Source organism: Neovison vison, chromosome 1 (assembly GCF_020171115.1).
Source record: "Neovison vison isolate M4711 chromosome 1, ASM_NN_V1, whole genome shotgun sequence".
Taxonomy (NCBI): domain Eukaryota; kingdom Metazoa; phylum Chordata; class Mammalia; order Carnivora; family Mustelidae; genus Neogale; species Neogale vison.
In genome coordinates this window covers 107,031,356-107,057,850 of record NC_058091.1, presented here as the reverse complement: position 1 = coordinate 107,057,850, position 26,495 = coordinate 107,031,356, and the positions used below count along the sequence as shown (strand labels likewise).

Here is a 26,495-nt window from a genome sequence, read left to right as displayed (position 1 = left end):
AATGGATTATAAGAATGATATGAGGGACCTGGGTGGCTCAGTCGGTCAAGCGTCTCACTTCGGCTCAGGTCATGATCCCAAAGTCCTGGGGTCAAGCCCTGAACTGGGCTCCCTGTTTGGTAGGGAGCCTATTTCTTCCTTCCCCACTGCCCCTGTTTGTGTTCCCTCTCTCGCTGTCTCTCTCTCTCTCTATCGAATAAATAAATAAGATCTTTAAAAAAAAGAATGATATGAGGTTTACAGAGATAGAGAGGACTTTAGATAACATGCATGTCGATGCGTGTATAGCATGCCATCAGTCTCCGTTATTAGCATGTGTGTGTATATAGTGAGAGATCTAAAATCGTCTTATGCTTTAAAAATATTTATTTTCTACTATTTTCTTTAGGAAAGCTGCTTTGTCTTTCTACTCTGAATTATGTCTCAGTTTATAGGCAAGAACATCACACTATCCAATACTTTCGATTTAATTTAAAGGGCTTAGTTTCTAAATGTAGCCATTTCATCCATATGTCTCCAATGTGAAAGAAGCAAAAGTTTTCTGTGTTTTTTTTTTTTTAAATGACACTTCACAAAGGATTAAAATGTGGCATAGAGTGCTTGTAAAATGTCTTAGTAGTAGGAAAAATCAGATCATTTATATGTGCTATTGATTTATAATCAGGATTCTAAGCTCAATGGATTTGTAGTACCAGAGGAGGCAAGCAGTTGCACTTAAACATGTTTATTACTTTGGTACATATACTATTATTATGGTAATGCCACATTACTTAAGGCGTATAATTCCAAATACCAAATAAATGTGTCACTTGACAATATAGTTTATCTAAATTAAAAATTACACTTTTTGACAATTAAAAATATGTGCTTGTGTGGTAGCATGTGTCTATTAGGTTTAAATGGCTGTAGATATTTATACTAGGAAAATTCTTCAAAGAAAACATATATTGCTGCAAAATAACTTTAAATCATGTTAATTATTAGTTATATTTTAAAATATGAGCTTTTAGGACACCTGGTGGCTCAGTTGTTAAGCGTGCCTTCGGCTTAGGTCATGATCCCAGAGTCCTGGGATTGAGGCCCACATCGGACTCCCTGCTCTGGGGGAAGGCTGTTTCTCCCTCTCTCACTCCCCCTGCTTAATTTCCCTCTCTTTCTGTTTCTCTCTGTCAAATAAATAAATAATCTTTAAAATAAAATAAAATAAAATATGAGCTTTTATACTCATTTTTAAAATTTTTTCTTAAAATTAGTGTTTAAAAAACCTTATTAGTCCTATTAGAAATATTAGTTCTATCCTGTCATATTTCATAATGTTTGGATTTAATCTGCAACTGTTTTGTAAAAGTTGGTTAATTTTTCAAGAATGCTAACATTTGTATCTCGTGTTTTCAAATAAAAATAAAACAATATTTATTCTTTTTAAATAAAACAGTATTTTAAAAAATTCTGACTTGCCGAGAGAAATCTTTATTTTTTTCTTGTTTTCATAAAGCTTTAAAATCCAGGTAAATTAATTTTTTAATTAAGAAAAAAACAAAAATAATGGCTTTATAATGCTTTTGAAAAAGGTCATTTTTTAATATTTTTAGTTTTTATTTTAAAATGTATGATTTTAACACTAACTTATTGAATACATGAAAGATATATCTAGTTTTTCCCTACTTACTTTCATTCCTAATTATTCCAAATGGTATTACTTCCAATGTTGTCAAGGTCTAGACCTAATGACAAAATGTTTCCTCATAAAGTTTCATGAAAATCTAACTATTGTTAATGTACTTTGTTCTATGCCATCCCTTCTAGAGAATGAAATAAAAAATGAAATTTTTTAGAAATAGAAAATATTAAGTGAGTTTAAAAATTATACGTATAATCTACATTGATTTGGCTCCTAAACATGAATTTAGTAACTTATGAAATATTTTGGGGGATGGGAAAATGTAAAAATATTGATCAATCACAGGCATTCTCTATGACAAGGTATAGCTAAGCCATTATAAGAAAAGATAAGAGAATCCAAGACATTTGAGAATGCCCCATTATTTTTGTGTAAAGAACTCTATTGCAGTTAATAGAGTCAGCTGAATTCTGGATAGGGATAAAAAACAGGAGAGTAGCATAGAATGAATTCAACATACTTAAAGCTTTGACAGACTTTTAGCTGTCACTGCATATATTCAAAACAAATACCCTTCACACAAACAAATACTTCTAACACCAAGGACTATGGAAAGTGTAATATATATATATACATTTCTTTCTCCTTTAAATCCCCCAAACACAAGCTTTCTCAGCAAAGCTTTGGTTTATTTTAAATGTAGTCCATGTCTACTTTATTTTTTTTCTCCCAATGTCTACTGCATTTTAGCAATCTAATTTCCTCAGCCCATTGACATATGTTGCTGGTTGGTAACAAAGCTCCATGCCAGAAATGTCAAACTAAATGAATAAGGCAAAATCACAGAAAACAAGGTTATTCTGTGAGTTTCCCAAGTTTGTAGGTTCTGAGTGTTCTTCCGATTTATCAGCCCAGCTGAACTCAGGAGGGCACACTGGTACTACTTCTCCGGCTAGTCAAGGCCCCTGAGTCCCAGTGCCTCAAAGAACATTTCTAAGAAACATATCAGTGTCAAAATACCCTGCCTCCCAGAGAAAGCTAAAAATAGAATGGTGTAATGCATCCAACTTTCTGAATCTTTAACTTGTAAATAAAAGCAGAAACAAAAACAAAAAACCCACATTTAAAGAAATTGTTATTTATAATTGTACTGTAACATTTATAATTTAAATATGATAGCAGTGGTGATTGATGAATGGTAAAATGTGTTGGAATTATAACTCGCTTACCTAAAATTTAGAGAATCATATTAAGTTGGAAATAACTCTTTAATTTTGTTTTTAATGGTGAGGATACAATATTGACTGCATGGGTGAAATTACAAGCATGCAACTTCGGAGTTAAACTTGAAAGCTTTGAAAACTAAGAAAAAAATACGACAAATTAATAATGAGACTTGACCTAAAGACTGCCTGATCTGCTAGACACATAGGCACTATAGATTTCTTTTAAGTGTTTCTTGGTGCATCTTCCTACTTTTAATTCATCATCATCTCTATATTTAAAGCAAATTCCCTTTAGAATCCATGTAGTTGGTTCTGCTATTTTATTTAGCCTGGCTGACTCTGCCTTTTATTGAAAAAAAAATTTTAAACCACATTTGATGTAATTATTGATGTATATGGCTTTAAATGGATCATCTTGCTATTTGATTTCTACTTTCTGTAGTACTTGTATCTCTACTTTGTTCCTTTTTACTCTTGCCTTCTTTTTTTTTTTTTTTTAAAGATTTTATTTATTTATCAGAGAGAGAGAGGGGGGAGAGAGTGAGCACAGGCAGACAGAGGCAGAGGGATAAGCAGGCTCCCCGCCAAGCTAGGAGCCCAATGTGGGACTCAATCCCAGGACGCTGGGATCAGAAGGCAGCTGCTTAACCAACTGAGCCACCCAGGTGTCCCCCTTCTTTTGTGGTAAGTAGTTTTTAGGTTTCCATATTATCTCCTACGAAAGAGGCAGCCAGATTTTATAAGAGGTAATGCCCCCTTCCCAAACTCCAGGTAGAGAGGCAGGTTTGCCCCTTGACTTGGTGGTAGGCACCACAGAGAATGGCAATGGCTTATAGCATGGTGTGAATGGATAAAGTAAGACTATGTTCTCCTGCGGAACTCTTGAGGAAGTACAGAGGATTTTCCACCCTGCAGTAGATGCCAACCTAAAAGATCATGATATAGAAATAGAAATCAAGGAAGCTATGCTATATCATCTGCATGCTAATATTCCAAGCGACTTGAAGCTTTCAACATGAAGAGATATTTGAAGATTGAAAGGAGAGACGTCATGAGGTGGTGTTAGGGAAGGAAGATGGCCATTTCTGTGTAACCCGCTCTTTCAGAACCAAGCCTACGTGTATGCAATAATAAATGCAGGTTTTGTAGAACAATTTGAATGACCTTCTGTTCTTCGGACTAAAAAATCTGAGTACATATTGTCATTTATAATATCACTGCAATTATTTGGTACTTAGTTATAGCACTGAAAAAGTAAGAGAAAGGAAAATCCTCTTTTTTCACATATTTTCTAACTAGTATTGAAAAAATATTAGCAAGAAAATATTAGTATAACAGAATATATTTTGTTTTATATAGTTATATATAATCAGGGAAGTAATTGTTTAAATTATAAACATTAAAATATTTACTGTATTTTATCTATTTATTTGTCAGAGAGAGACAGAGGCAGGCAGAGGGAGAAGCAGGCTCTCTGCTGAGCAAAGAGCCTGATGTGGGACTCGATCCCAGCACCCTAGGATAATGACCTGAGACAAAGGCAGATGCTTAACTGACCAAGCCATGCAGGCATCACTTTAATGTATTTAAAAAGTGATATGCTGATTTTTTCTGACACAAATGTGTTTAAATAATTACAACTGCCTCTTACAAGTCTGTATAATTTTTTTCAAGTTCTTTGTTATTTTTTTAAAAAAATATAAGTGGCATGTGTTTAAATGGACGAGTGATTATGTAGCTCTGAATCAAAATAATTTGTTTTCTTTGAATCACTTGGATATGGAAAGTAATTAAATAATTTGCCTCATCTGCTAACTGTCTTGAATAAATTTGATTGCTGAAGCTCAATTTTACTTTAAGATTGGCCATCACATTAATTCATTTGCTTTCCAGATTGTTTCATATCTTCTTGTTCAAACATTTAAGTACCTTAAAATAATAGGAACATTTGCAACACCCTATTTTCCTAAAGGATTCAGTAAAGTATTCCTCCCTTAATTCTTTCCTTTGAACTTGTTTATTAGAAACTAGCATAATTTTATTTATGTTATGTGAATTAAAGATGAGAAGCCAGAGATGAGGTATTTTCTTTCTTTATGTAATATCTATTTTTTTCTAAGCTTCCACTAAGAGCATTTTCTGCAGACTCTTTAGCACTGACTGATTTTCACACTCTAAAGTGCAGATTGCTCATCTCTATCCATTTCATCTCTCCTTGCAGGATTTGAGGGTGAACATTGTGAAATTAATGTGGATGAGTGCTTCTCCCTTCCCTGTCAGAATTATGGTGACTGTGAAGATGGGGTCAACAATTTCAGGTAGAGAAAACCAAAAAAATAATGAGATACAAGTTTATGCATCTCAGTGTATCTAAACACATCCATGTTTATAATTTCAGTTGACAAATTGAACAACATTTCTGGTTATTAAAAATTTGCCATGCTACAATTATTTGAAGCTTTGACTTTATGTGTTTATACTAATGGAGGTATTAAATTTCTTGTTTAAAAGATGTGTTTGCAGACCTGGGTTTTCTGGTCCTCTATGTGAACTTGAAACAAATGAGTGTTCTTCTAGACCTTGCAAAAATAATGGGACCTGTGTGGATCTGGCAAACAGGTGAGAAGCTATATTTTACTTAATCAATTATTTTGTATATGATATTTAAAAAATAAAATGAACATATATTTTCCTGTCATTCAACTGGAGCAGAACCTTCCCAATATCCTTGTGCTTATCCCCAAGTACTCCTCTACTTTTTCCCCCAACCATATTGAATATCCTGAATTTTTTTGTTGTTGAACAAAGATTTTATGTTTAAGTTTTTATTTAAATTTCAGTTAGTGCAGTGTAATATTAGTTTCAGGCATATAATATACTGATACAACCCTTCCATACAACACCTGGTACTCCTCACAAGTGCCCTCCTTCATCCCCATCACCTATTTGACCCATCTCTTGGGTCAAATATATATATATTAATATATATATAGTATTAACTATTTGTATACCCACCTCAATATATATAGTATTAACTATATATATAGTATTATATATAGTATTAACTATTTGTATACCCACCTCAACAAAACACTTAGTTAGCATTTAATATACCTGAAATAATATTGTGTATAGTCTTCAGATATAATTCATTATGTTGAATATGACATTTCTGCATCTGTTGCTCATTTTTAACTGTTGTACAATATTCCATTTAAATATGTGTCAACATTTCTTTATCCGTCTTCTGGCCATAGATATCTGGGTTATTTGACTCTTCTTTCTTAGCGATAATAATACTCTTAAGGTTTTCAAATATTTCCCCAAGTACACAAGTGCTAGTGTTACTTTAGATTTCATACCTAGAAATGGAATAGTTGGATCATTGGGTAGATGTTTTCACATGTATTATATCATTTTTGTCCATTTTACTTTGAAAATGGAATATTCACACTCTTAGTGAAAATGAGTAAATGTCCCTATTTATATTCTTAGATATTCCATTTGGGCTTATCTGCTGTGTGTAAAATTATATATCTTTGTTTTTTTTTCCTGAGTTCCCATCATAACTTAGGAGTTTAAGCATTCCTTCATCCATTTTAAGAAGTTTAATTTTTCCTTTCTAGAAATGCCTATTTATGGCATCTTCCCATTTATGTTTTCTTCTTATTGATTTGTAAGACTCTTTATATATTTTGGTTATTACTGGGATGCCTGGGTGGCGCAGTTGGTTGGACGACTGCCTTCGGCTCAGGGCGTGATCCTGGAGTCCCGGGATCGAGTCCCACATCGGGCTCCCAGCTCCATGGGGAGTCTGCTTCGCTCTCTGACCTTCTCCTCACTCATGCTCTCTCTCACTGTCTCTCTCTCTCAAATAAATAAATAAAATCTTAAAAAAAAAAAAAGATGATCTATATTTTGGTTATTACTACTTTTATTAGTTGTATTTACTGAAAATATTTCTATTGATTGTAGATTGACATTTTACCTTCTCTATGATAAGTTTTGAGTGCTAAGCTTTAATTTTAATGTAATCAAATTAATCAGTTTGCTTATGGTTTGCCTTTTTATCTCATTTAAAAATGTTTACTCTACTTAAAGAAGAACCAATAGTATTCTTATCAAACTTTTCCAAATAATAGAAGAGGAAAGAAAACTTCCAAATGCATTCTATGAAGCCAGCATTACCCTGATAACAAAAACAGATAAAGACAACACACAGAAAAGAAAACTACAGGTCAATGTCTCCAATGAACATAGTTACAAAAATCCTCAACAGCAACTCAATCCAATAATACATTAAAATTAGCAACTCAATCTAGTAATACTATAAAAGAATCATTCACCATAATCAAGTAGGATTTATTCCAGGGATTCAAGAGTGGTTCAATATTTTTTAAAAAGTTTATTCTAGGACAAAAGAATCTTGCTTATATTTCCTTTTGAAATACTTAAAGTTTCACCCTTTCTATTTAAATTAATTTATCTGGAAATTTTGCATGCATGTGTGCGTGTGTGTGTTTGTGTCTATGTAGGAATTTTAAGTTCATTTTTGCATATGATTAACTAATTGTGCCTGCTATATGTATTGAATAACTTCATCTGTTACTTACTGCTTGGCCTGATCTGCATTGCTTTCTTGGTTGCAGAACCAGTCCCCATATACAAATATGTCTATTTCTTTGCCTCTATTCTGTTTCCTTAGTTCAATTAGCTGTTCGTGTGTCAGTACCATAAATCTTAATTACTTACCTTTGAAATATCTCAATACTGGTAAGGCAAGAAATCTCATATTTTTATCTCTTTTAGAAAGCTTTAGTTATTTTTGACAGTTTTGTTCTGTTATAATCAACATGTATTGTATAAATCCTTACATCTAAACAAAGAAAGAAAGATTGGTAGAATTTTTATTGGAATTTTATTGAATTTGTAGATCAATTTGAAGATAATTGATATATCTTCATTAGATCTTTTAAAATATCTTTCAAAAAATAACAGTTGGACAAATTCAACTGGATACACATTGATTAGGATGAATAAGACTCATTTGCCAGGTCACCGTTTCTCTCCAGACACCAAGGGATATATTTGATTATCTTAATAGAGATCTAACATCTAGAATTCCTCTCACAATTTATATCACAACCTGCTTAGGTTTCTGATAATCTTCTATTATTTCTATTATTTTCTGTGGCCACCTGGCTTTTGTACTGTCCAATCTAGTGAAGTAAATGGAGACATGCTTTGAACAACCACCCCTGGAACTCCAAAGCCTTTGAAGGGGACACTAATCACTAGAAGTCCCATATGGATACAGAATTGCTTTCAATTTAAAATCTTGATAAGTCTAAAGGGACATTTCAAGATCTCCCAGTTGGCATTCTGCATAAGAGCTCTTATTCCCATGTGGAGATTCTGTTACTAAGTATATTGACTACACTATATATTCAGGGACTGTGAAGGAAAACAAAACAAAAAACAATGAAAGATGGATTTATGATCCATCTACCAGACCTAAATAATTGTGCACTCCTACTGATGGAAAGTGGTATTTCAAAGATAAGCATAAGTTCAGGGCCATTATCTAAAAACTCCTAAAAAGCCTGAGTATCATTCTTTAATCAGTGAACAATCATAGTGGTAAATGGTCTCAGAACCCTCCGAAAAAGCTTCAGGAAAATACATGGAAAGCCTGTGACTATATGTCAAGATCCTTCTTCAAAAGAACCTACTATTCTTCAGTTGAAGCACTGAGTCCATGACAAAGCATAGGTCTGAAATTTTGTAAGAGGCTAGGAATCCCTACAAAGCAAATTAAATAGTGTATATAGAATTATACTATCCTTCAGACCTGCATACTTAATTCTGTACATGTGAATAGTACCATAGCAGATTGCCCATAGATTTTATTTTGTAGAAACTTGTCACTGTCATTGCCATTGCCATTGTCAAGGATGTCTGAATCAATCCACCAATGACCATCTGTTTCTCTGATTTATGGGGATATTTGCTCATTTTTTAATCTGACAGTCATACATAATCAACAGTTTTTATCCATTCTTGGATCCCATTATTCTAATTTATATCAGGGAACCCAATTTTACTGTACCATCTCACATTATCCCCAGCCTATAAAGGATAATCACCCTAGAGTTCATCGAGACACTAATGCCCCCCTCATGAACCTGTTCTTGATTTTGGTGAATGGAATTCCTCCTGGGTGAATGGAATTTCTTCCTAGGAGATAGGAATACCCTCCTGTACTCTCTTGAGATAAAAATTGGAAGGCTAACTGAACAGCTTACTCATGATAGATCCATTCAAACATTTCCATAACAATAAGCCTACGAGCAGCTCCTTCTAATATATAACAAGAACACTCTGGCACTTCTGCCTCACCAATCTAAGCTAGAAGTAAGTCCTGTGTTTGATTAGCCAATTTAATACCATACCCAGATGCTAATAGTAGCACATTGAAACTTCTCTCTCATCCATGTCAATAAGTTTAACTCATTTAAGTTTTATATTTATTCTCCTTTGGTCTGACTACCTTAGGGTCAGTCCCACACATGCTCCCCAACTTTGTGACATACAGATTTTTGGAGTTATGCAGCTCTTCTAGGTTATAGGCTAGATGTTCCCAGTTAAGTGTTTCCATCTCTCGTCAGCAACATTGGAATCTAACCCCTTTTGTCCACTGGAACCAAAGAGAAATGCTGAGAAGTGGGCCAGGAAAAATGGAATATTTTATAAATCAATTCCTTCACCAGCATTTAGAGGAAGGCTTGTGTGACATTTAGCCTCTATCACTAATGGAGATTAAACAGGAGACGTTTAGCGTCTATCACTAATGGAGATTAAAATGAATTCAGAGATTTAAGTTCTTTTGCTATATCTATCCTTTGTCTATAGGGGGTATGAACTCCTTCAGAGTCACTATATGGGCTATACTGGTTTGCTGTTATTGCTCAGCAAAAACTGAAAACTTGGTGCTTAAAAATAACTATTACTTACTAATATTTTCACATCTGTGGTTTATTGGTATTTGGCTCTAATATAGATGGGGTTCATCTAAGTTTCTCAGTGACATAGCTGAGGAAGAAGAAGTCAGCTGAAATGGCTGTGCTCCAAGTGTCTTTCATTTTTATTGGATTAGCATGTTTTCACAGAGTTGCAGAAGTTCAGGAAGACAAGCAAAAAAAAACAGGCAAACTCTGTTAAGCACTAGACTCGGAGATAGTGCCTCTCATCCTTACCTATAGATCACATGCAAAAAAATAACTGTAGCCATGCCTGAATGTGTGGGGCAAACACTCTTCCCATGATGAAGCTGTGGCTAGGAGGAAGAGTGGTAAAGAATTAAGATAAAAAATGCTATCAACTAACAGAAGATAGGATTAGTGACTTGAAAATAAGCTCACAAAGAACATGTAGACTGAAGCATGGGGCATTAACTGCCTGGCATTCCTAATTTGCCCTGCATGAGACTTAGGAGCTAGCTAAGTCAGAGATGAGAATAAAATGAATAGTAGAATCAAAATGATTTTACAAATATTAATGAAGGTATTTCACATCACTTAATCATATGGCTTCTAAAGACCAGTTTTCTAAGTTCCAGTATGAGATCTCAAAGAGTTAGAGGAGGAAGTCAGCCAAAAATGCCCTCTGCTTAAAAGACAACTCTTATGGTCAAAGAACTATGAGTTTATTTACAGAAAACTGAATTGATTATAAAGTTGATTTTGACTCTTCAAATTAGCTGATGACATCAAACTCTTTCTCAAAGTGAGAATATCCTAAAAAAAAGCTTGATGGAAAATAACCAAATACTAATGGTGAACAATCTGGCAACCAACATGCAGATTGCTGAAGAGTTTTTGTCAATATTAATCCTCAAGCTTGGCTCATGTATAGGAAAACAATACAATATACTTACTGAACCATAACTGAACCAGCCTCTTCCTGATAAGAAACAGATGATGGAGGTTTCTGGATATGACTTTTAACTACCAGATTAGTGTTGAATCCACCTGGTGCTATCATCTTTTTTCAGAGGCCTTCCTGAAAAATTTGAAATGTAAGAAAGGAAATGGAGGTGACTATTCAGAGACATCATTTGAAAATGATTATATAATAAGCAGGAAATATTTGGACCCCTAAGGTGATTTCCCTGTGGATAATAAAGAAATGGCAGCTACTTAGAAATTTGGCAGATTTTTGCAAAATTTACGATATAATCCACAAATCACACTACTTGGTATTTATCCAAATGAGTTAAAACTTATGTCCACTCAAAAAACTAATACCCAGATGTTTATAGCAGCCTTATTCATAATTGCCAATACTTGGAAGCAACCAGGATGGCCATCAGTAAATGAATGAATAAATAAGTTGTTGTATGTTCAGACAATGGAATATTATTCAGCACTTTAAAACAAAAAAAAAAAAAAAAAGGAGCTATCAGACAATGAAGACACATGGAGGAAACTTAAATGCATATTACCTAGTGAAAGAAGCTTATCTATAAAAGCTTACATACAATATGATTCCAACTACATAACAATTTAGAAAAGGCAGAACATTTAAGAGATCATGGTTTCCAGGAATTAGAGAATACGGAGGATAAATAGGTGGATCTCAAGGATATTTAGGGCAGTGAAGCTATTATGTATAATATTATGATAATGGACACGTGCCATTATACATTGTCAAAACCCATAGAAGGTACACTAAGAATGAACCCTAGTCTAAACTATAGACTTTGAATGATATTTCATATGTCACTGTATGTTCATCAATTGTAAAACAGTGTACTGCTGGTGGGGAATGTTGATAGTGGGGGAAGTCTGCTTCTCCTTCTGCCTCTCCCCATGGCTTGTGCTCTCTCTTGCTCACTCTCTCTCTCAAATAAATAAAATATTTTAAAAAGGGGGGCGCCTGGGTGGCTCAGTGTGTTGACCCTCTGCCTTTGGCTCGGGTCATGATCTTGGGGTCCTGGGATCGAGCCCACATGGGGCTCTCTGCTCAGCAGGAATCCTGCTTCCCCACTCTCTCTCTGCCTGCCTCTCTGCCTATTTGTGATCTCTCTCTCTCTGTCAAATAAATAAATAAAATATTAAAAAAAAAAAAACAGCTCCTGTTGCTTCACATTCTTATGAACATTTTGTGCTGTCAGTGTTCTGGATTTGGGCCATTCTAAAAGGTGTGTAGTGGTATCTCATTGTTTTGATTTGCATTTACCTCATGACATATTATGTGGAACATCTTTTTGTATGCTTATTTAACATCAATAGGACTTCTTCGGTGAGGTATCATTAAGATCATGGGCCCATTTTTGCCGGGGTGGCTCATTCAGGTAACCAACTGCCATTGGCTCAGATCATGATCCCAGAACCCTGGGATCAAGCCCCACATCGGGCTCCTTGCTCAGCAGGGGTCCTGCTTCTCCCTCTCCCTTTGCCACTCCCCTTGCCTGTGCTCTCTCTCTCTCAGTCAAATAATAAATAAAATCATTTTACAATAAGAAGATCATGAGCCTATTTTTTAAACTGGATTGTTTGTTTTCTTATTGTTGAATTTTTAGTATTTGTCTATTTTGGATAATAATCCTTTGTTTGATGTGTCTTTTGCAAATATCTTCTTCCAGCCTGTGACTTATCTTGGCATTCACGGAACAGAATTTTTAATTAAGCCCATCTTATCAATTCTTTATTTCATGGATCATATCCTGGTGTCATCTCTAAAAAGACACCAGACCCAACATCATCAAGATTTTCTCCTTTCTTAAGGGAGTTCTTATAATTTTGCATTTTTTATTGAGTATTTTATCCATTTTGAGGTAATTTATACAAAGAGTTTAAGGTGTGTATCTAGATTTTTTTTAAATGTGGATGTCCAGTTGTTCCAATACCATATGTTGAAAAACATTTTTCCACTGAATTGCCTTTGTGTCTTTGTCAAAGATCAGTTGACAGTATTTATGTGGGTATATTTCTGACCTCCATGTTCTGTTCCATTGATCTATTTGTTTATTCATTTGACAAACCACACTATCTTGATTACTATAGATTTATAATAAGTCTTAAAGTCAGGTGGTGTCAGTCCTTCAGATTTGTTCTCCAACATTGAATTCTGAGTCTTTTGATTTTCCCTATAATCTTTAGAATTGTTTTATTAATATGCACAGAATAATCTGCTAGGATTTTGGCTGGGATTTCATTGAATCTAGAGATTACATTGGGCAGAACTAACATCTTTTTTTTTTTTTTTTAAAGATTTTATTTATTTATTTGACAGAGCGAGATCACAAGCAGGCAGAGAGACAGGCAGAGAGAGAGGAGGAAGCAGGCTCCCTGCTGAGCAGAGAGCCCAATGCGGGCCTCGATCCCAGGACCCTGAGATCATGACCTGAGCCGAAGGCAGCAGCTTAACCCACTGAGCCACCCAGGTGCCCCAGAACTAACATCTTGACAATTTAGTTTTCCTATCTATGAACATGAAGTATCTATTTAATTTTTCTTTGGTTTCATTCATCAGAGTTGTATAGTTTTCCTCATATGAATCATGTACATATATTTTTAGATTTATACACAATTATTTCATTTTGGAGACACTAATATATATTTAATGAAATTATAACACATATTTGGAAGAATGCACATCAATCTAAGAATGGTGATTTCCTCTCACTGTAAAGGAATGAAAAATGAATCTTGATGTATGCAAAGGGTTTTCAAATATGTTTTACACATTTTCCTTAAAACTATTCAGCAAAATAGAAAAACATTGAGATGTGTTAAATATGGATGATGGGTATATGGGTGTTGATTATTCTATTCTCAGAAAATTACTTGCTTAAAATGTTATAATAAAAACCATTTCAGTGCATTAAAATCTTCCAAAGACAAAAAAAAAATCAACAGCTAAAAAATAAGTAATCACATTTTCATATCCCATCTGTTTTCCAAGAATATGTTTTTTGATATAAAGCATTTTCAGTGTTTTTAGCATATTGATATTAACTTATAATTAAAAATTTTGAAGTAATCTAACAACTCATTTAAAACCAATTGTATGTTTAGTACAAATTATAGACACACAAGAAAATATTAAAAATTGTAATTATTATTTAATATACTTATTATTACATCTATATTTTTAGTCTGTTCTATTCTCTCCTTTGGTTATTGAAACTGAGGCCTGAAAAAATCAATACTAAATCCTAATTATAGTATTTAAAGATGAATTCTTGAGATATGAGAGCCCCAGTTGAACTACAAACTATTGTGAAACTGGACACTACAATTGACATTTTCTGACATTTGATAGCATATGTTATCAATAGAAATAATGTCTTTATAAGCCACAGTCATCAGTTTACTTAGATCACTGATAATAATATTGAACTATGAAAATTTTACAGCTAAGGAAAGAATTCACCAGAACAATTACAATAGCAGTGTCTGATTCATTCAAAGAATACAGAAAAAGAAAAATTTCCAAATGACTGATGTGATTATCACACACAGATCATGATCAACAAGAATATTAGGACCAATTGGTATGTGATGTTCATGAGTTTAGCAGCTCTTTACTGTTAAAAGTTGAAAATGAGTGGCTAAAGTATATTTAATGAAGAGACAAAAATCTGTACATTCTTCTGTAAATTTTTTGCTTAGAAACCATTTATTAGTCCAAATGACTTATATTCTACTGAACACTTTTCCATAACCACATGTTTCAATAGCCATGTGTAGTAAAATTATAATAATGACATATAAAGACTATATTAAAGATAATCACTCTTCTATGAAGCAAGTATTTTGGGTAGAAAAAAGTTGGTTTACTTTTTCTTCTTCTTTTGCTTGAGATACACAGAATATATAGTACCTTAAACCATCTTAACGATGCTAAGTTAAAACAAAGAATAAATGAACTATACATACCATCGCATGTTCAATATTCTCTTAGATTGGGGCACCTGGGTGGCTCAGTGGGTTAAGCCTTTGACTTCGGCTCAGGTCATGATCTCAGGGTCCTGGGATCGAGCCCCGCATCAGGCTCTCTGCTCAGCAGGGAGCCTGCTTCCTCCTCTCTCTCTACCTGCTTCTCTGCCTACTTGTGATCTCTGTGTCAACTAAATAAATAAAATCTTTAAAAAATAATATTCTCTTAGATTAATATTAAATTTGGTGGGTTTTCCAGGTGCAAATTTTACAAATGTATTTACTTTACCTTATGTATGTTTGTATACATAATTATGCCTTTACCATTAAAAAATTATAAAAGAACAGATGGTTAGTTTTACATACCTTACAACTGATTGAAATTTCTAAATATTATCTAAAGGGTTTATTGAACTTTAAGTTTTTCACAAAATTTTAGTGTGAGAATCCTTATCCATGTTACAAATATAAATAGATTGTTCATTTTTAGATTAAGAAATGACATTATTTTAAAGAACTGTGGTTCAGGAATGCAGTATAGAATCACAAGAAAGAGATAGAAATTATTTTAAAATGCATTATAAGTTTTCTCAAAATTTGAATAGCTGTAACATAGGCTAACATGTTCTAATCATGAAGTTTCTCCTGCAACAGTTTGTAGTTTTCTTTTTGTGTTTTAGATTCTACTTTTATAAAATGATCTTTTGGAAGAAATATATATGAAACCTTTTTTAAAAAAATTAATTTATTTATTTATTTTCTTTTTTATTAATTATTTTTATTAACATATAATGTATTATTTGCCCAGGGGTACAGGTCTGTGAATCATCAGGCTTACACATTTCACAGCACTCACCATATCTCATACCCTCATACCCAATGTCCATAACCCAACCACCCTCTTTCTACCTCTTCTCCCCCCAGCAACCCTCAGTTTTTTTTGTGAGAATGAGTCTCTTATGGTTTGTCTCCTTCCCGAGCCCATATTGTTTCAATTTTTCATTCCCTACTCCCAAACCCCCCACCCTGCCTCTCAAATTCCTCATATCAGGAAGATCATATGATAATTGTCTTTCTCTAATTGACCTATTTTGCTCAGCATAATACCCTCTAGTTCCATCCACATCATTGCAAATGGCAAGATTTCATTTCCTTTGATGGCTGCATAGTATTCCATTGTATATATATTTACCACTTCTTCTTTATCCATTCATCTGTTGATGGACATCTAGGTTCTTTTCATAGTTTGGCTATTGTGGACATTGCTGCTATAAACATTTGGGTGCACAGACCCCTTTGGATTACTACATTAGTATCTTGAGGGTAAATACCCAGTGGTGCGATTACCAGTTCATAGGGTAGCTCTGTTGTCAACTTTTTGAGGAACCTCCATGCTGTTTTCCAGAATGGTTGCACCAGCTTGCATTCCCACCATGTGGAGGAGGGTTCCCCTTTCTCCACATCCTCACTAGCATCTGTCATTTCATGACTTGTTAATTTTAGCCATTCTGACTGGTGTGAAGTGGTATCTTATTGTGGTTTTGATTTGTATTTCTCTGATTCCGAGTGATGTGGAACACTTTTTGATGTGTCTGTTAACCGTATGCATGTCTTATTTGCAGAAAAGTCTGTTCATATCCTCTGCCCATTTCTTGGTTGGATTATTTATTCTTTTGTTGAGTTTGCTAAGCTCTTTATAGATTTTGGATACTAGCCCTTTATTTGATACATCATTTGCAAATATCTTCTCCCATTCTGTCAGGTGTCTTTTGGTTTTGTTGACTATTTCATTTGATGTGTAAAAGCTTTTGATCTTGATGAAGTCTAATAGTTCATTTTTGCTTGGCTTTCCTTGCCATTGGTGATGCTTCTAAGAAGAAGTTGCTGTGGCTGAAGTTGAAGAGGTTGCTCCCTGTGTTCTCCTCAAGGATTTTGATGGATTCCTGTCTCACACTGAGGTCTTTCATCTATTTGGAGTCTATTTCTGTGTGTGGTGTAAGGAAGTGGTCCAGTTTCATTCTTCTACATGTGGTTGTCCAATTTTCCCAATACCATTTGTTGAAAAGGCTGTCTTTTTTTCTATTGGACATTCTTTCCTGCTTTGTCAAAGCAGGAGAATAGCATAGAGTTGAGGGTCTGTTTCTGGGCTCTCTATTCTGTTCCATTGATTTATGTGTCTGTTTTTGTGTCAGTACCATACTGTCTTGATGATGACAACTTTGTCTGGAATTGATTGGTGATGCCACCAACTTTGGCTTTCTTTTTCAAGATTCCTCTGGTTATTTGGGGGTCTTTTCTGGTTCCATATAAATTTTAGGATAATTTGTTTCATTTCTTTGAAAAAATATTGATGGGGATTTTGATAGGGATTGTGTTAAATGTGTAGATTGTTTTAGGTAGCATAGACATTTTCATAATATTTGTTCTTCCAATCCATGAGCAAGGAACGTTTTTCCATTTCTTTGTGTATTCGTCAATTTCTTTCATGAGTACTTTATAGTTTTCTGAGTATACAGTCTTTGCCTCTTTGATTAGGTTTATTCCTAGGTATCTTATGGTTTGGGGTACAACTATAAATGGGATCAACTTCTTTTTTTGTGGGGAGGGGATTGACTTCTTAATTTCTTTATTTTCTGTCTTGCTGTTGTTGTATAGAAATGCAACTGATTTCGGTGCATTGATTTCATATCCTGACACTTTACTGAATTCCTGTATAAGTTCTAGCAGCTTTGTAGTGGAGTCTTTTGGTTTTTCCACATAAAGCATCATATCATCTGCAAAGAGTGAGAGTTTGATTCTTCTTTGCCAATTTGGTTGCCTTTTATTTCTTTTTGTTGTGATTGCTGAAGCTAGGATTTCTAGTACTATGTTGAATAGCAGTGGTGATAGTGCTATCACCACTGCTATTCATGTTTTCCTGACCTTAGGGGGAAAGATCTTAGTTTTTTCCAATGAGAATGATAGTAGCTGTGGGTTTGTCATAGATGGCTTTGATGATATTGAGGTATGTATCCTCAATGCCTACACATGAAGAGTTTTGATCAAGAAACGATGCTGTACTTTGTCAAATGCTTTTTCAGCATCTATTGAGAATATCATATGGTTCTTCTTTCTTTTATTAATGTATTATATCACATAGATTGATGTGTGGATGTTGAACCAACCTTGCAGCCCAGGAATAAATCCCACTTGGTCGTGGTCAGTAATTCTTTTAATATACTGTTGGATCCTATTGGCTAGTATTTGGTGAGAATTTTTGCATCTGTGTTCATCAAGGATATTGGTCTGTAATTCTCCTTTTTGACAGGGTCTGTGTCTGGTTTTGGGATCAAGGTAATGTGGGCCTCATAAAATGAGCTTGGAAGATTTCCTTCCATTTCTATTTTTTGGAATAGTTTAAGGAAAATAGGTATTAATTCTTCTTTAAATATTTGGTAGAATTCCCGTTGGAAGCTATCTGGCCCTGGGCTCTTTTGTTGGGAGATTTTTGATGACTGCTTCAATCTCCTTACTGGTTATGGGTCTGTTCAGGTTTTCTATTTCTTCCTTGTTCAGTTGTGGTAGTTTTTATGTCTCTAGGAACGAATCCATTTCTTCCAGATTGCCAAATTTGCTGGTGTATAGTTGCTCATAATATGTTCTTGTAATTGTTTATACTTCTTTGGTGTTGGTTCTGATCTCTCCTCTTTCAATCATGATCTTATTTATTTGGGTCCTTTCTCTTTTCTTTTTGATACGTCTGGCCAGGAGTTTAGCAATCTTCTTAATTCTTTATAAGAACCAGCTTCTAGTGTCATTGATTTGTTCTACTGTTCTTTTGGTTTCTATTTTATTGATTTCTGCTCTGATCTTTCTGATTTCTCTTCTCCTGATGGGTATAGGCTTTCTTTGCTGTTCTTTCTCCAACTCCTTTAGTATAGGGTTAGGTTGTGTACTTTACACCTTTCTTGTTTGTTGAGAAAGGTTTGTATTGCTATATACTTTCCTCTCAGGCCTGCCTTTTTTGTCCCAAAGATTTTGAACAGTTGTGTTTTCATTTTCATTAGTTTCCATGAATTTTTTTTTTCAGTTCTTCTTTAATTTCTTGGTTTACCCATTTATTCTTTAGTAGGATCCACTTTAGCTTCCATGTATTTGAGTTCTTTCCAACATTCCTCTTGTGATTGAGTTCTAGCTTCAGAGCATTGTGGTCTGAGAATATGCAGGAAATGATCCCAGTCTTTTGCTACTGGTTGAGACCTGATTTGTGACCCAGGATGTGGTCTATTCTGGAGAATGTTCCATGTGCACTAGAGAAGAATATGCATTCTGTTGCTTTGGGATGGAATGTTCTGAATATATCTGTGATGGCCATCTGGTCCAATGTGTCATTTTAAGCCTTTATTTCCTTGTTGATCTTTTGCTTGGATGATCTGTGCATTTCAGTGAGAAGGATGTTAAAATCTCCTACTATGATTGTCTTATTGTTGATGTGTTTCTTTGATTTTGTTGTTAATTGGTTTATATAATTAGCTGTTCCTGTGTTAGGGGCATGGATATCTATGATTATTAAATCCTCTTGTTGGACAGACACTTTAAGTATGATGTAGTGTCCTTCCTCATCTCTTATAGTCTTTGGCTTAAAATCTAATCTGTCTGATATAAAGATTGCCACCCCAACTTTCTTTTGATATCCATTAGCATGGTAAATTGTTTTTCACCCCCTCACTTTGAATATGGAGGTGTCTTTGGGTATAAAATGAGTTTCTTATAGACCGCATATCGATGGTTTTTGTTTTGTTTTGTTTTGTTTTTCCATTCTGCTACCCTGTGTCTTTTGATTGGGGCATTTAGCCCATTTACATTCAGGGTAACTATGGAAAGATAAGAGTTTAGTGCCATTGTATTGCCTGTAAGTTAACTGTTACCGTATATTGTCTCTGATCCTTTCTGGTCTACTACTTTTAGGATCTCTCTTTGCTTAGAGCATCCCTTTCAATATTTCCTGTAGGGCTGGTTTGGTGTTTGCAAATTCTTTTAGTTTTTGTTTGTCCTGGAAGCATTTTATCTCCCCTTCTATTTTTCAATGGCAGCCTAGCTGCTTATAGTATTCTTGGCTGCATATTTTTCTTGGCTGCATATTTTTCTCATTTAGTGCTCTGAATATATCATGCCAGTCCTTTCTGGCCTGTCAGGTCTCTGTGGATAGCTCTGCTGCAAATCTTGTCCTGAGCTGCTTTCAGGATTTTCTCTTTGTCACTAAGACTTGTAAGTTTTACTATTAGATGATGGGGTATGGACCCATTTTTATTGATTTGAGGGAGGTTTTCTGTGCCTCCTGGATTTTGATGCTTGTTCCCTTTGCCATAATAGGGAATATATCTTTTATAATTTGCTCCAGTATACCTTTTGCTCCTCTCTCTCTTTCTTCTTCTTCTGGAATCCCAATTATTCTAATATTGTTTTGTCCACTTATCTCTCAAAATCTCCCTTTGTGGTCCAGTAGTTGTTTGTCTCTCTTTTGCTCACCTTCTTTATTCTCCATCATTTGGTCTTCTACATCACTAATTCTCTTTTCTGCCTCATTTATCCTAGCAGCAAGAAACTCCATTTTTATTGTACCTCATTAATACCTTTTTTTCAACTTGATTAGATTTTAGTTCTTTTTTTCTCCAGGAAGAGTATCTCTAATATTTTCCATGCCTTTTTCGAGCCCAACTAGCACCTTGAGAATCATCATTCTGAACTCTATTCTTGACATATTACCAATGTCCATATTGATTAGGTCCCTAGCCATTGGTACTGCCTCGTGTTCTTTTTTCCTGTGGTGAGGTTTCCACCTTGTCATTTTATCCAGATAAGAATATATGGACAAGAGATTAAAAGGGTGGCAAAGACCCCAGAGAAATGTACTGTAACCAAATCAGAAACCATATCAAATCAGTAACCATATCAAAACTGGGGGGAACAGAAGGGGGGAAAATATATATGTATATATATATTTTTTTCTTATATACAGTATATAAGATATACATATATCTAATTTTATATATATATATATATATATATATATATATATTAGATTGGTGAATAGAACAGATCCACCCACTTGATTTTGGGTGTATTCTGGTCTTTTAGAAGAAACTACCTCCTAAAATTTTAAAGAATAGGCTAAGCATGATCAAGGGATGTAATAAGACTGTAAAGATGAAAATTTAAAAAAAAATTCTAAAAAAGGATTTGATAAGTTAAGTTAATTGGAAAAGAGAAAAGAATAACAGAAGAGACAATGTGATCAGACTGGAGACTAGAACAAAGCCATGTGCTAGATTTAGGGTATATTTTGATCTGTTAGAAGAAATTGTATCCCAAAATTTTAAAGAAAAAAAAAACCTATATGTATACACAAAAACAGGTTTAATACAATGAAAGGATGAAATGACTATAACAATGAAGATTTTAAAAGATTTTTTTAAAAAGTTATTGTTAAGATAAACTAGTTAAAAAACATTAAAAGAGGAAAGAGGTAAAGTTTAAAAAAATGGAATAAGAAAAAAATAAAATAAAAAAAAATTGAACTTCTCATAACTAAAGGAGCTTGGGGGAAAAGACATGAATTCTATCTGTTGCTTTCCCCTACATGTGGAGTTCTACTGTTCTCCTTGATTGGTGAGTTTGGTCTTGGTTGGATGTTCTTGCAGATCTTCTGGGGGAGGAGTCTGTTGCCATGAGTCTCAAGATTTGCTCTTGATAGCTTTTGTTCCCTGAATGCTTTACATAGAGGTTTGGAGAATGGGAATGAAAATGGTGGCCTCTCAATCTCTGACCCAGAGGAGCTGAGAGCTTGGAGCCCTACTCCTCAGTGTGCCCTTAGAGAAAAACAGTCAAACCCTCCCATCTCCCTGGTCTCCAGCTGCACTCTGAGCTCACCTGGTCTGTGACTGAGTGTGTATAGCCCCGTTTGGAGTCTCTAATCCCACCAGATTCCTGCCATGCACTCCCACACTGCTTCTCCCAGAGGAGGAAAGAGGGAGTCTCTCCAAATCTGCCACTTGTGGGATCCCTGCTTGAAGAACAGTGGTCTGACTGTGCCTTGGATCACAGTTTAAGGTACCCTTAAACCTTTAAGGTCCCCTTAGTTGAGAGCTCACTCCTCAGCTCCGTCTCCATAGTCGGGTTCCCTGCTCTGATACCTGACAGCTCTGCCACACTCAGACCCCCCCCCCCCAAGTCTTTCTGTGAGTCTGGGTCCTGAGAGCACACTGTCTCCATGAGGGCTCCACCCCCTCTTAGCCTCTAGAGTGATGTTCCCCAGTGCAGCAGACTTCTAAAAGTTCTGATTTTGTGTTCTGCTGCTCCACCACTTGCCAGGAGTCAGCCGCCCCCTCCACGGTCTGTCTTCCTGTTTTTTCGGATTTATTTCTGCACACATCCTATCTTCCCAAAAGTGATCATTTTTCGGTTCCTAGAATTGCTGCTTTTCTTCTCTTCTATCTCCTGTTGAGTTTATAGGTATTCAGAGTGGTTTGATAACTCTCTAGCTGAACTCCTGGGACCTGATGTCATTTCAGTTGGCTATTCATCCACCATCTTGCTGAATATGTTTTATATATGAAATCTTAATGCTATAAGTGCATTTTAAAATTAAAATTCTCAAAAAAGATTAAATTAAAACTCCCATTAAAATTTAGATATTGAATCTCATAGTATGAGTTAATCAATATAGTGGTATATTTTAAAATAACAGCTTTCTAGAAGCAAAAAAAAAAGCTTCTCTACTAATTAACTTCTTTCTCATCTGAAATAAGATAAAAACATGATAAAAGAATAGTGTTAAGAATAATGTAAAGCAGGGCCTCATTTTAGAGCTACAAGTTCCTGTGATTACCTTGCATTTTTCCTTCCCCTTTCATTATGGCAATATCACTTTATGTAAAATAAAGTTACTCTTCTTTACCTCTACTTTTTTTCAATGTACTGAATTTTCTTTAGAAGTCACCTGCTTAAACTCATTTTAGTTTTGGAAAAGTATCTTGAATACCTATCTGGAAAATTTTAGGTCACTATCAAAGTAAAGGAAATTTGAACAAAATTGTTTAATACCTTAACCTATTTAAGTTTAATTACACTAAAACTTTTGCAATAAGGCATTGAATTTAAATAAAAGATTTCCATTTTATCAAAATATATTAAAATTTCATGGTCTTAATTGTTGCTTCGAGATAATATATTTAAAATATATGCATATTTGTGTTTTAAAAGTTGTTAAAATAGGGTTTCTTCAAAAGAAGAAAAAAATCTGTTTCAAAAGCATTACAAGAAAACCTGGTAAGGCAGTTTTATTTAGAAGGAGAAAGAAAACAAAAACTACTTAGAACCTGTTTTTCTAGGTGCATTTTCTCTCAATTTAATTTTATCTATGGAAATTACTTTTATGTTTTAATTAGTATTTTTCTATGAATACAGAAAAAAGATTATTGTTTTCTCTTCTTAGCATTATTTATTGGCTTGTCATTATTTGGCAGTTGTTTTACTGATGTTATTTTACATATGTATAATTAACACTAGTCACAATTCCATCTCAGGGGAATTAGTCTTCTGTCTTCTGGCAAATAGACAGAATGACTAGATATTGAGATTAAAAACATGTTCAGCACAATATCCAGGAATAGACTAAAAATAAATTGAGGGTGATTATGCCACATATGGTTATATAGATTGTTGCTACAGCATAGACTATAAAGGAAAGAATCAAAAGCCCTTTGAGACAGGATCTGAATCAATAAAAAGAAATCCACATAGGAGCAAGAAACATGTACAAGTTAAAGTCCCGAGGACATATCTGAACTTGGTAACTCAGATTCATCAGAGGCTGATGCTTAAGATAAAAAGGGGAGAGTTGGTTAGTGAAAGGAATTTCATTTGAAATTTCTGGAATCTATTCTCAAAGGCAAGACTCTTAGGAGTCTCTGCTTCTATTAAGTACATGATACTTTGAACCTGATGTCTAATCATTGAATTACATCCAATTTCTCCAACATCTGTCAATATAATTAAGCAATAATGAAATTGTTTCTGCTAAAATGATCTTTTTAATTTAACCAGAAAGGATTCCATATCAGAAACATCATTCAATCAATGGACAGGGTAATCTTCAATTTTTAAGATAGGATATAGTTAAAGATTTATATTTATATAATAATAAAATATATAGTACAGAATTAAGCTTGATAGTACTTATCAAAGTATTATCAAAGTAATTATTTGTATTATCAAAGTAATTATTTACCCAAATACAAATTCTCACATAAAGAACATTCAATGGAAAAAATATCTAGAAGGTCATTAAAGAAGTCATTGAGAGGACATGACCTTGTGTTGACCTGCAAACTGGATCCTGGCAGTTAGAAGGCACCTCACTCTCTACCTTGTCCATGGAATGTATGCTCTGTCCACTATTACCATTTAGGAACCACTTCAGTGGCAAAGTCTTGAAAGAGTAATGTGTTATTGACACCCTCTGGACTGTACATATGACAACCTCATTAATGACTTTATATAAACTTTTAAGATTTGGGGAGTGAATGCAAAAATCTATTTCTTGAGGGTACCCAAGACAAGCCTGGAATGCAAGTCACTTTGCTTATTAAAACTGTCACCCACCAATTTGGAGTGGCTTACCTCTTTCTTCTGGGTCTCCTTGCCTTGCATGGGGATCAGTTTCAAATTTCACTTGGGTAACTTTCCAGGTTGTGAACCAACAAGATGAATTAAATTTTCTCCAAGGAAAAAAAATGAGAAGAAAATATTGCCATTTATTTAAATTAAGTTAAATGACTAAATTTTAATATATACATATAAATTATGTATATAATAAATGCTTTTTGTTAACATATAATTTCTCATTTTCTGACTTTAATCTAGATCTGTGTGTAATTGTGAGCCAAGGTACCATGGACCTTTGTGTGAACTGGATATGAACAAATGCAAAATCTCACTTTGTCTGGATAGAGAAGATTGTGTCAGCAGAACTGGGGGATATAGCTGCCTCTGTGCTCCTGGTTATACAGGTAAAACTCTACCTGCCCTGCCTTTATCAACATATTGCTATCTGTGAATAAATGGCAATCTTATATTTACTCTCCAGAACCCAAAATAACCTGGCATATGCAAGCAGGACAGGAAGTGCAAGAGACTGTTTCATAAAAGAAATTAATAAAAACAAAAGTTATGCTTTTTAATCTATCATGCTAACAGCTAAGAAGTATATGCATTATATTACAAGGTATTTTACACTTTCATGCATTTTGAATTGATCTGAATTATGTTTATATGGTAATACAGAGAAGTGTCAGTGTATCAATAATCTAAGAGAAATAATACTGTCATCATTTATGCAAAAATTAATATAATAAGATTAGCTCTTTTAAATATAGATACATGCCAGAAATCAGAGCCATTGTGAATTTAAAGTTCTACCAGAAAAATATAATTTGGAATTAGCTTTCATAATATCTGTTATTCCACAACACAAATGCTACCTAAACATAAAGGCAAAAACCATCAAGCGGTAATGGATAGGAAAACGCATTAGCCCTCTAAACTTCTGCTGAGGAACTGCATTTATGAAATACAAAAAGCTTTATTATTTTTGTATACCAGTATTAATTATGTGAGTCCAGCAAAAGTGTTTTGAAATCTCAAGTTTCAATTTATTAATGTCTGAATTTTACACCACTGGGATCTCTCGGTTTCCTTTCCTGAGGGAAACTAGTTAAGTGTGTCTAATATTACATTCTGTGTTTGCAGGAATAAAAAAATACTAGAAAAATAGAAATAAGATTGGAAAGCAAAACTGATAAAGAAAAAATTAGAAGCATTTCCATGAGTAAGTGATCAGAAGGCAAGGAAAAGTCAAGTGACCTGAACAAAAAATATGCAGGTGTCTTTCTTTAGGAATCCTGATGGCATCAGAGAAGGTTACCTTGGTAACAATGGTTACATGCACAAAAGTCTCAGCTTAAATTTAAAAAATCAATAAATAAACTCTTATCTACAGATTTTTTTGAAGATTTTATTTATTTATTTCATAGACAGAGATCACAAGTAGGCAGAAAGGCAGACAGAGAGAGAGAGAGGGAAGCAGGCTCCCTGCTGAGCAGAAAGCCTGATGCAGGGCTCTATCCCAGAACCCTGGGATTTGATCCCAGGACGCTGGGATCATGACCTGAGCTGAAGGCAGAGGCTTTAACCCACTGAGCCACCCAGGTGCCCCTACAGATTTTATTACATAAGTAAGAGGCAATAAATTTTGGCAGTAGAATAGTATTCTTTCTGAATGTCATGTTGCCCATCATATTCCAAATTCTTGGAATATGTTTGTTTGGGACCATAGATACAAACTCACAATGCCATTCACATGCTGTTGTTTTCTGCTCCTTGCTTGCTAACACTGTTAAAATAAGAAATGACACACTGAGCTTAATATGAATGAGAAACACATTTTATAAAATTGTTTGATGTAACACATTGTTCTGTTATTTTAAATTCATTGTAAAGTTTGAAGGATTAATATGTTCTTTTTATATGTATTTTCACAACTTCTCTATTTTTATTGAAAGCTAACATATTCAGTGTTGTTTCAAAATTTAAGGTCAATTTGCCAATTAGACAGCCCTATGGAAAAGTTTAGTACACAGTTGGCTGTGTGACATAGTCTGAAAC

At 34.3% G+C, this 26,495-nt stretch overlaps 1 protein-coding gene across 1 annotated transcript in view; it reads left to right on the top strand.

Moving 5' to 3' along the window:
• The window catches only part of EYS (eyes shut homolog), a 1,652,430-nt gene that overhangs the window by 536,051 nt on the left and 1,089,884 nt on the right, over positions 1–26,495 (top strand). Inside the window, 3 exon segments of the mRNA XM_044253753.1 lie at positions 5,069–5,165; positions 5,359–5,466; positions 24,696–24,841. Of these exon segments, the coding sequence (XP_044109688.1) occupies positions 5,069–5,165; positions 5,359–5,466; positions 24,696–24,841 (351 nt within the window).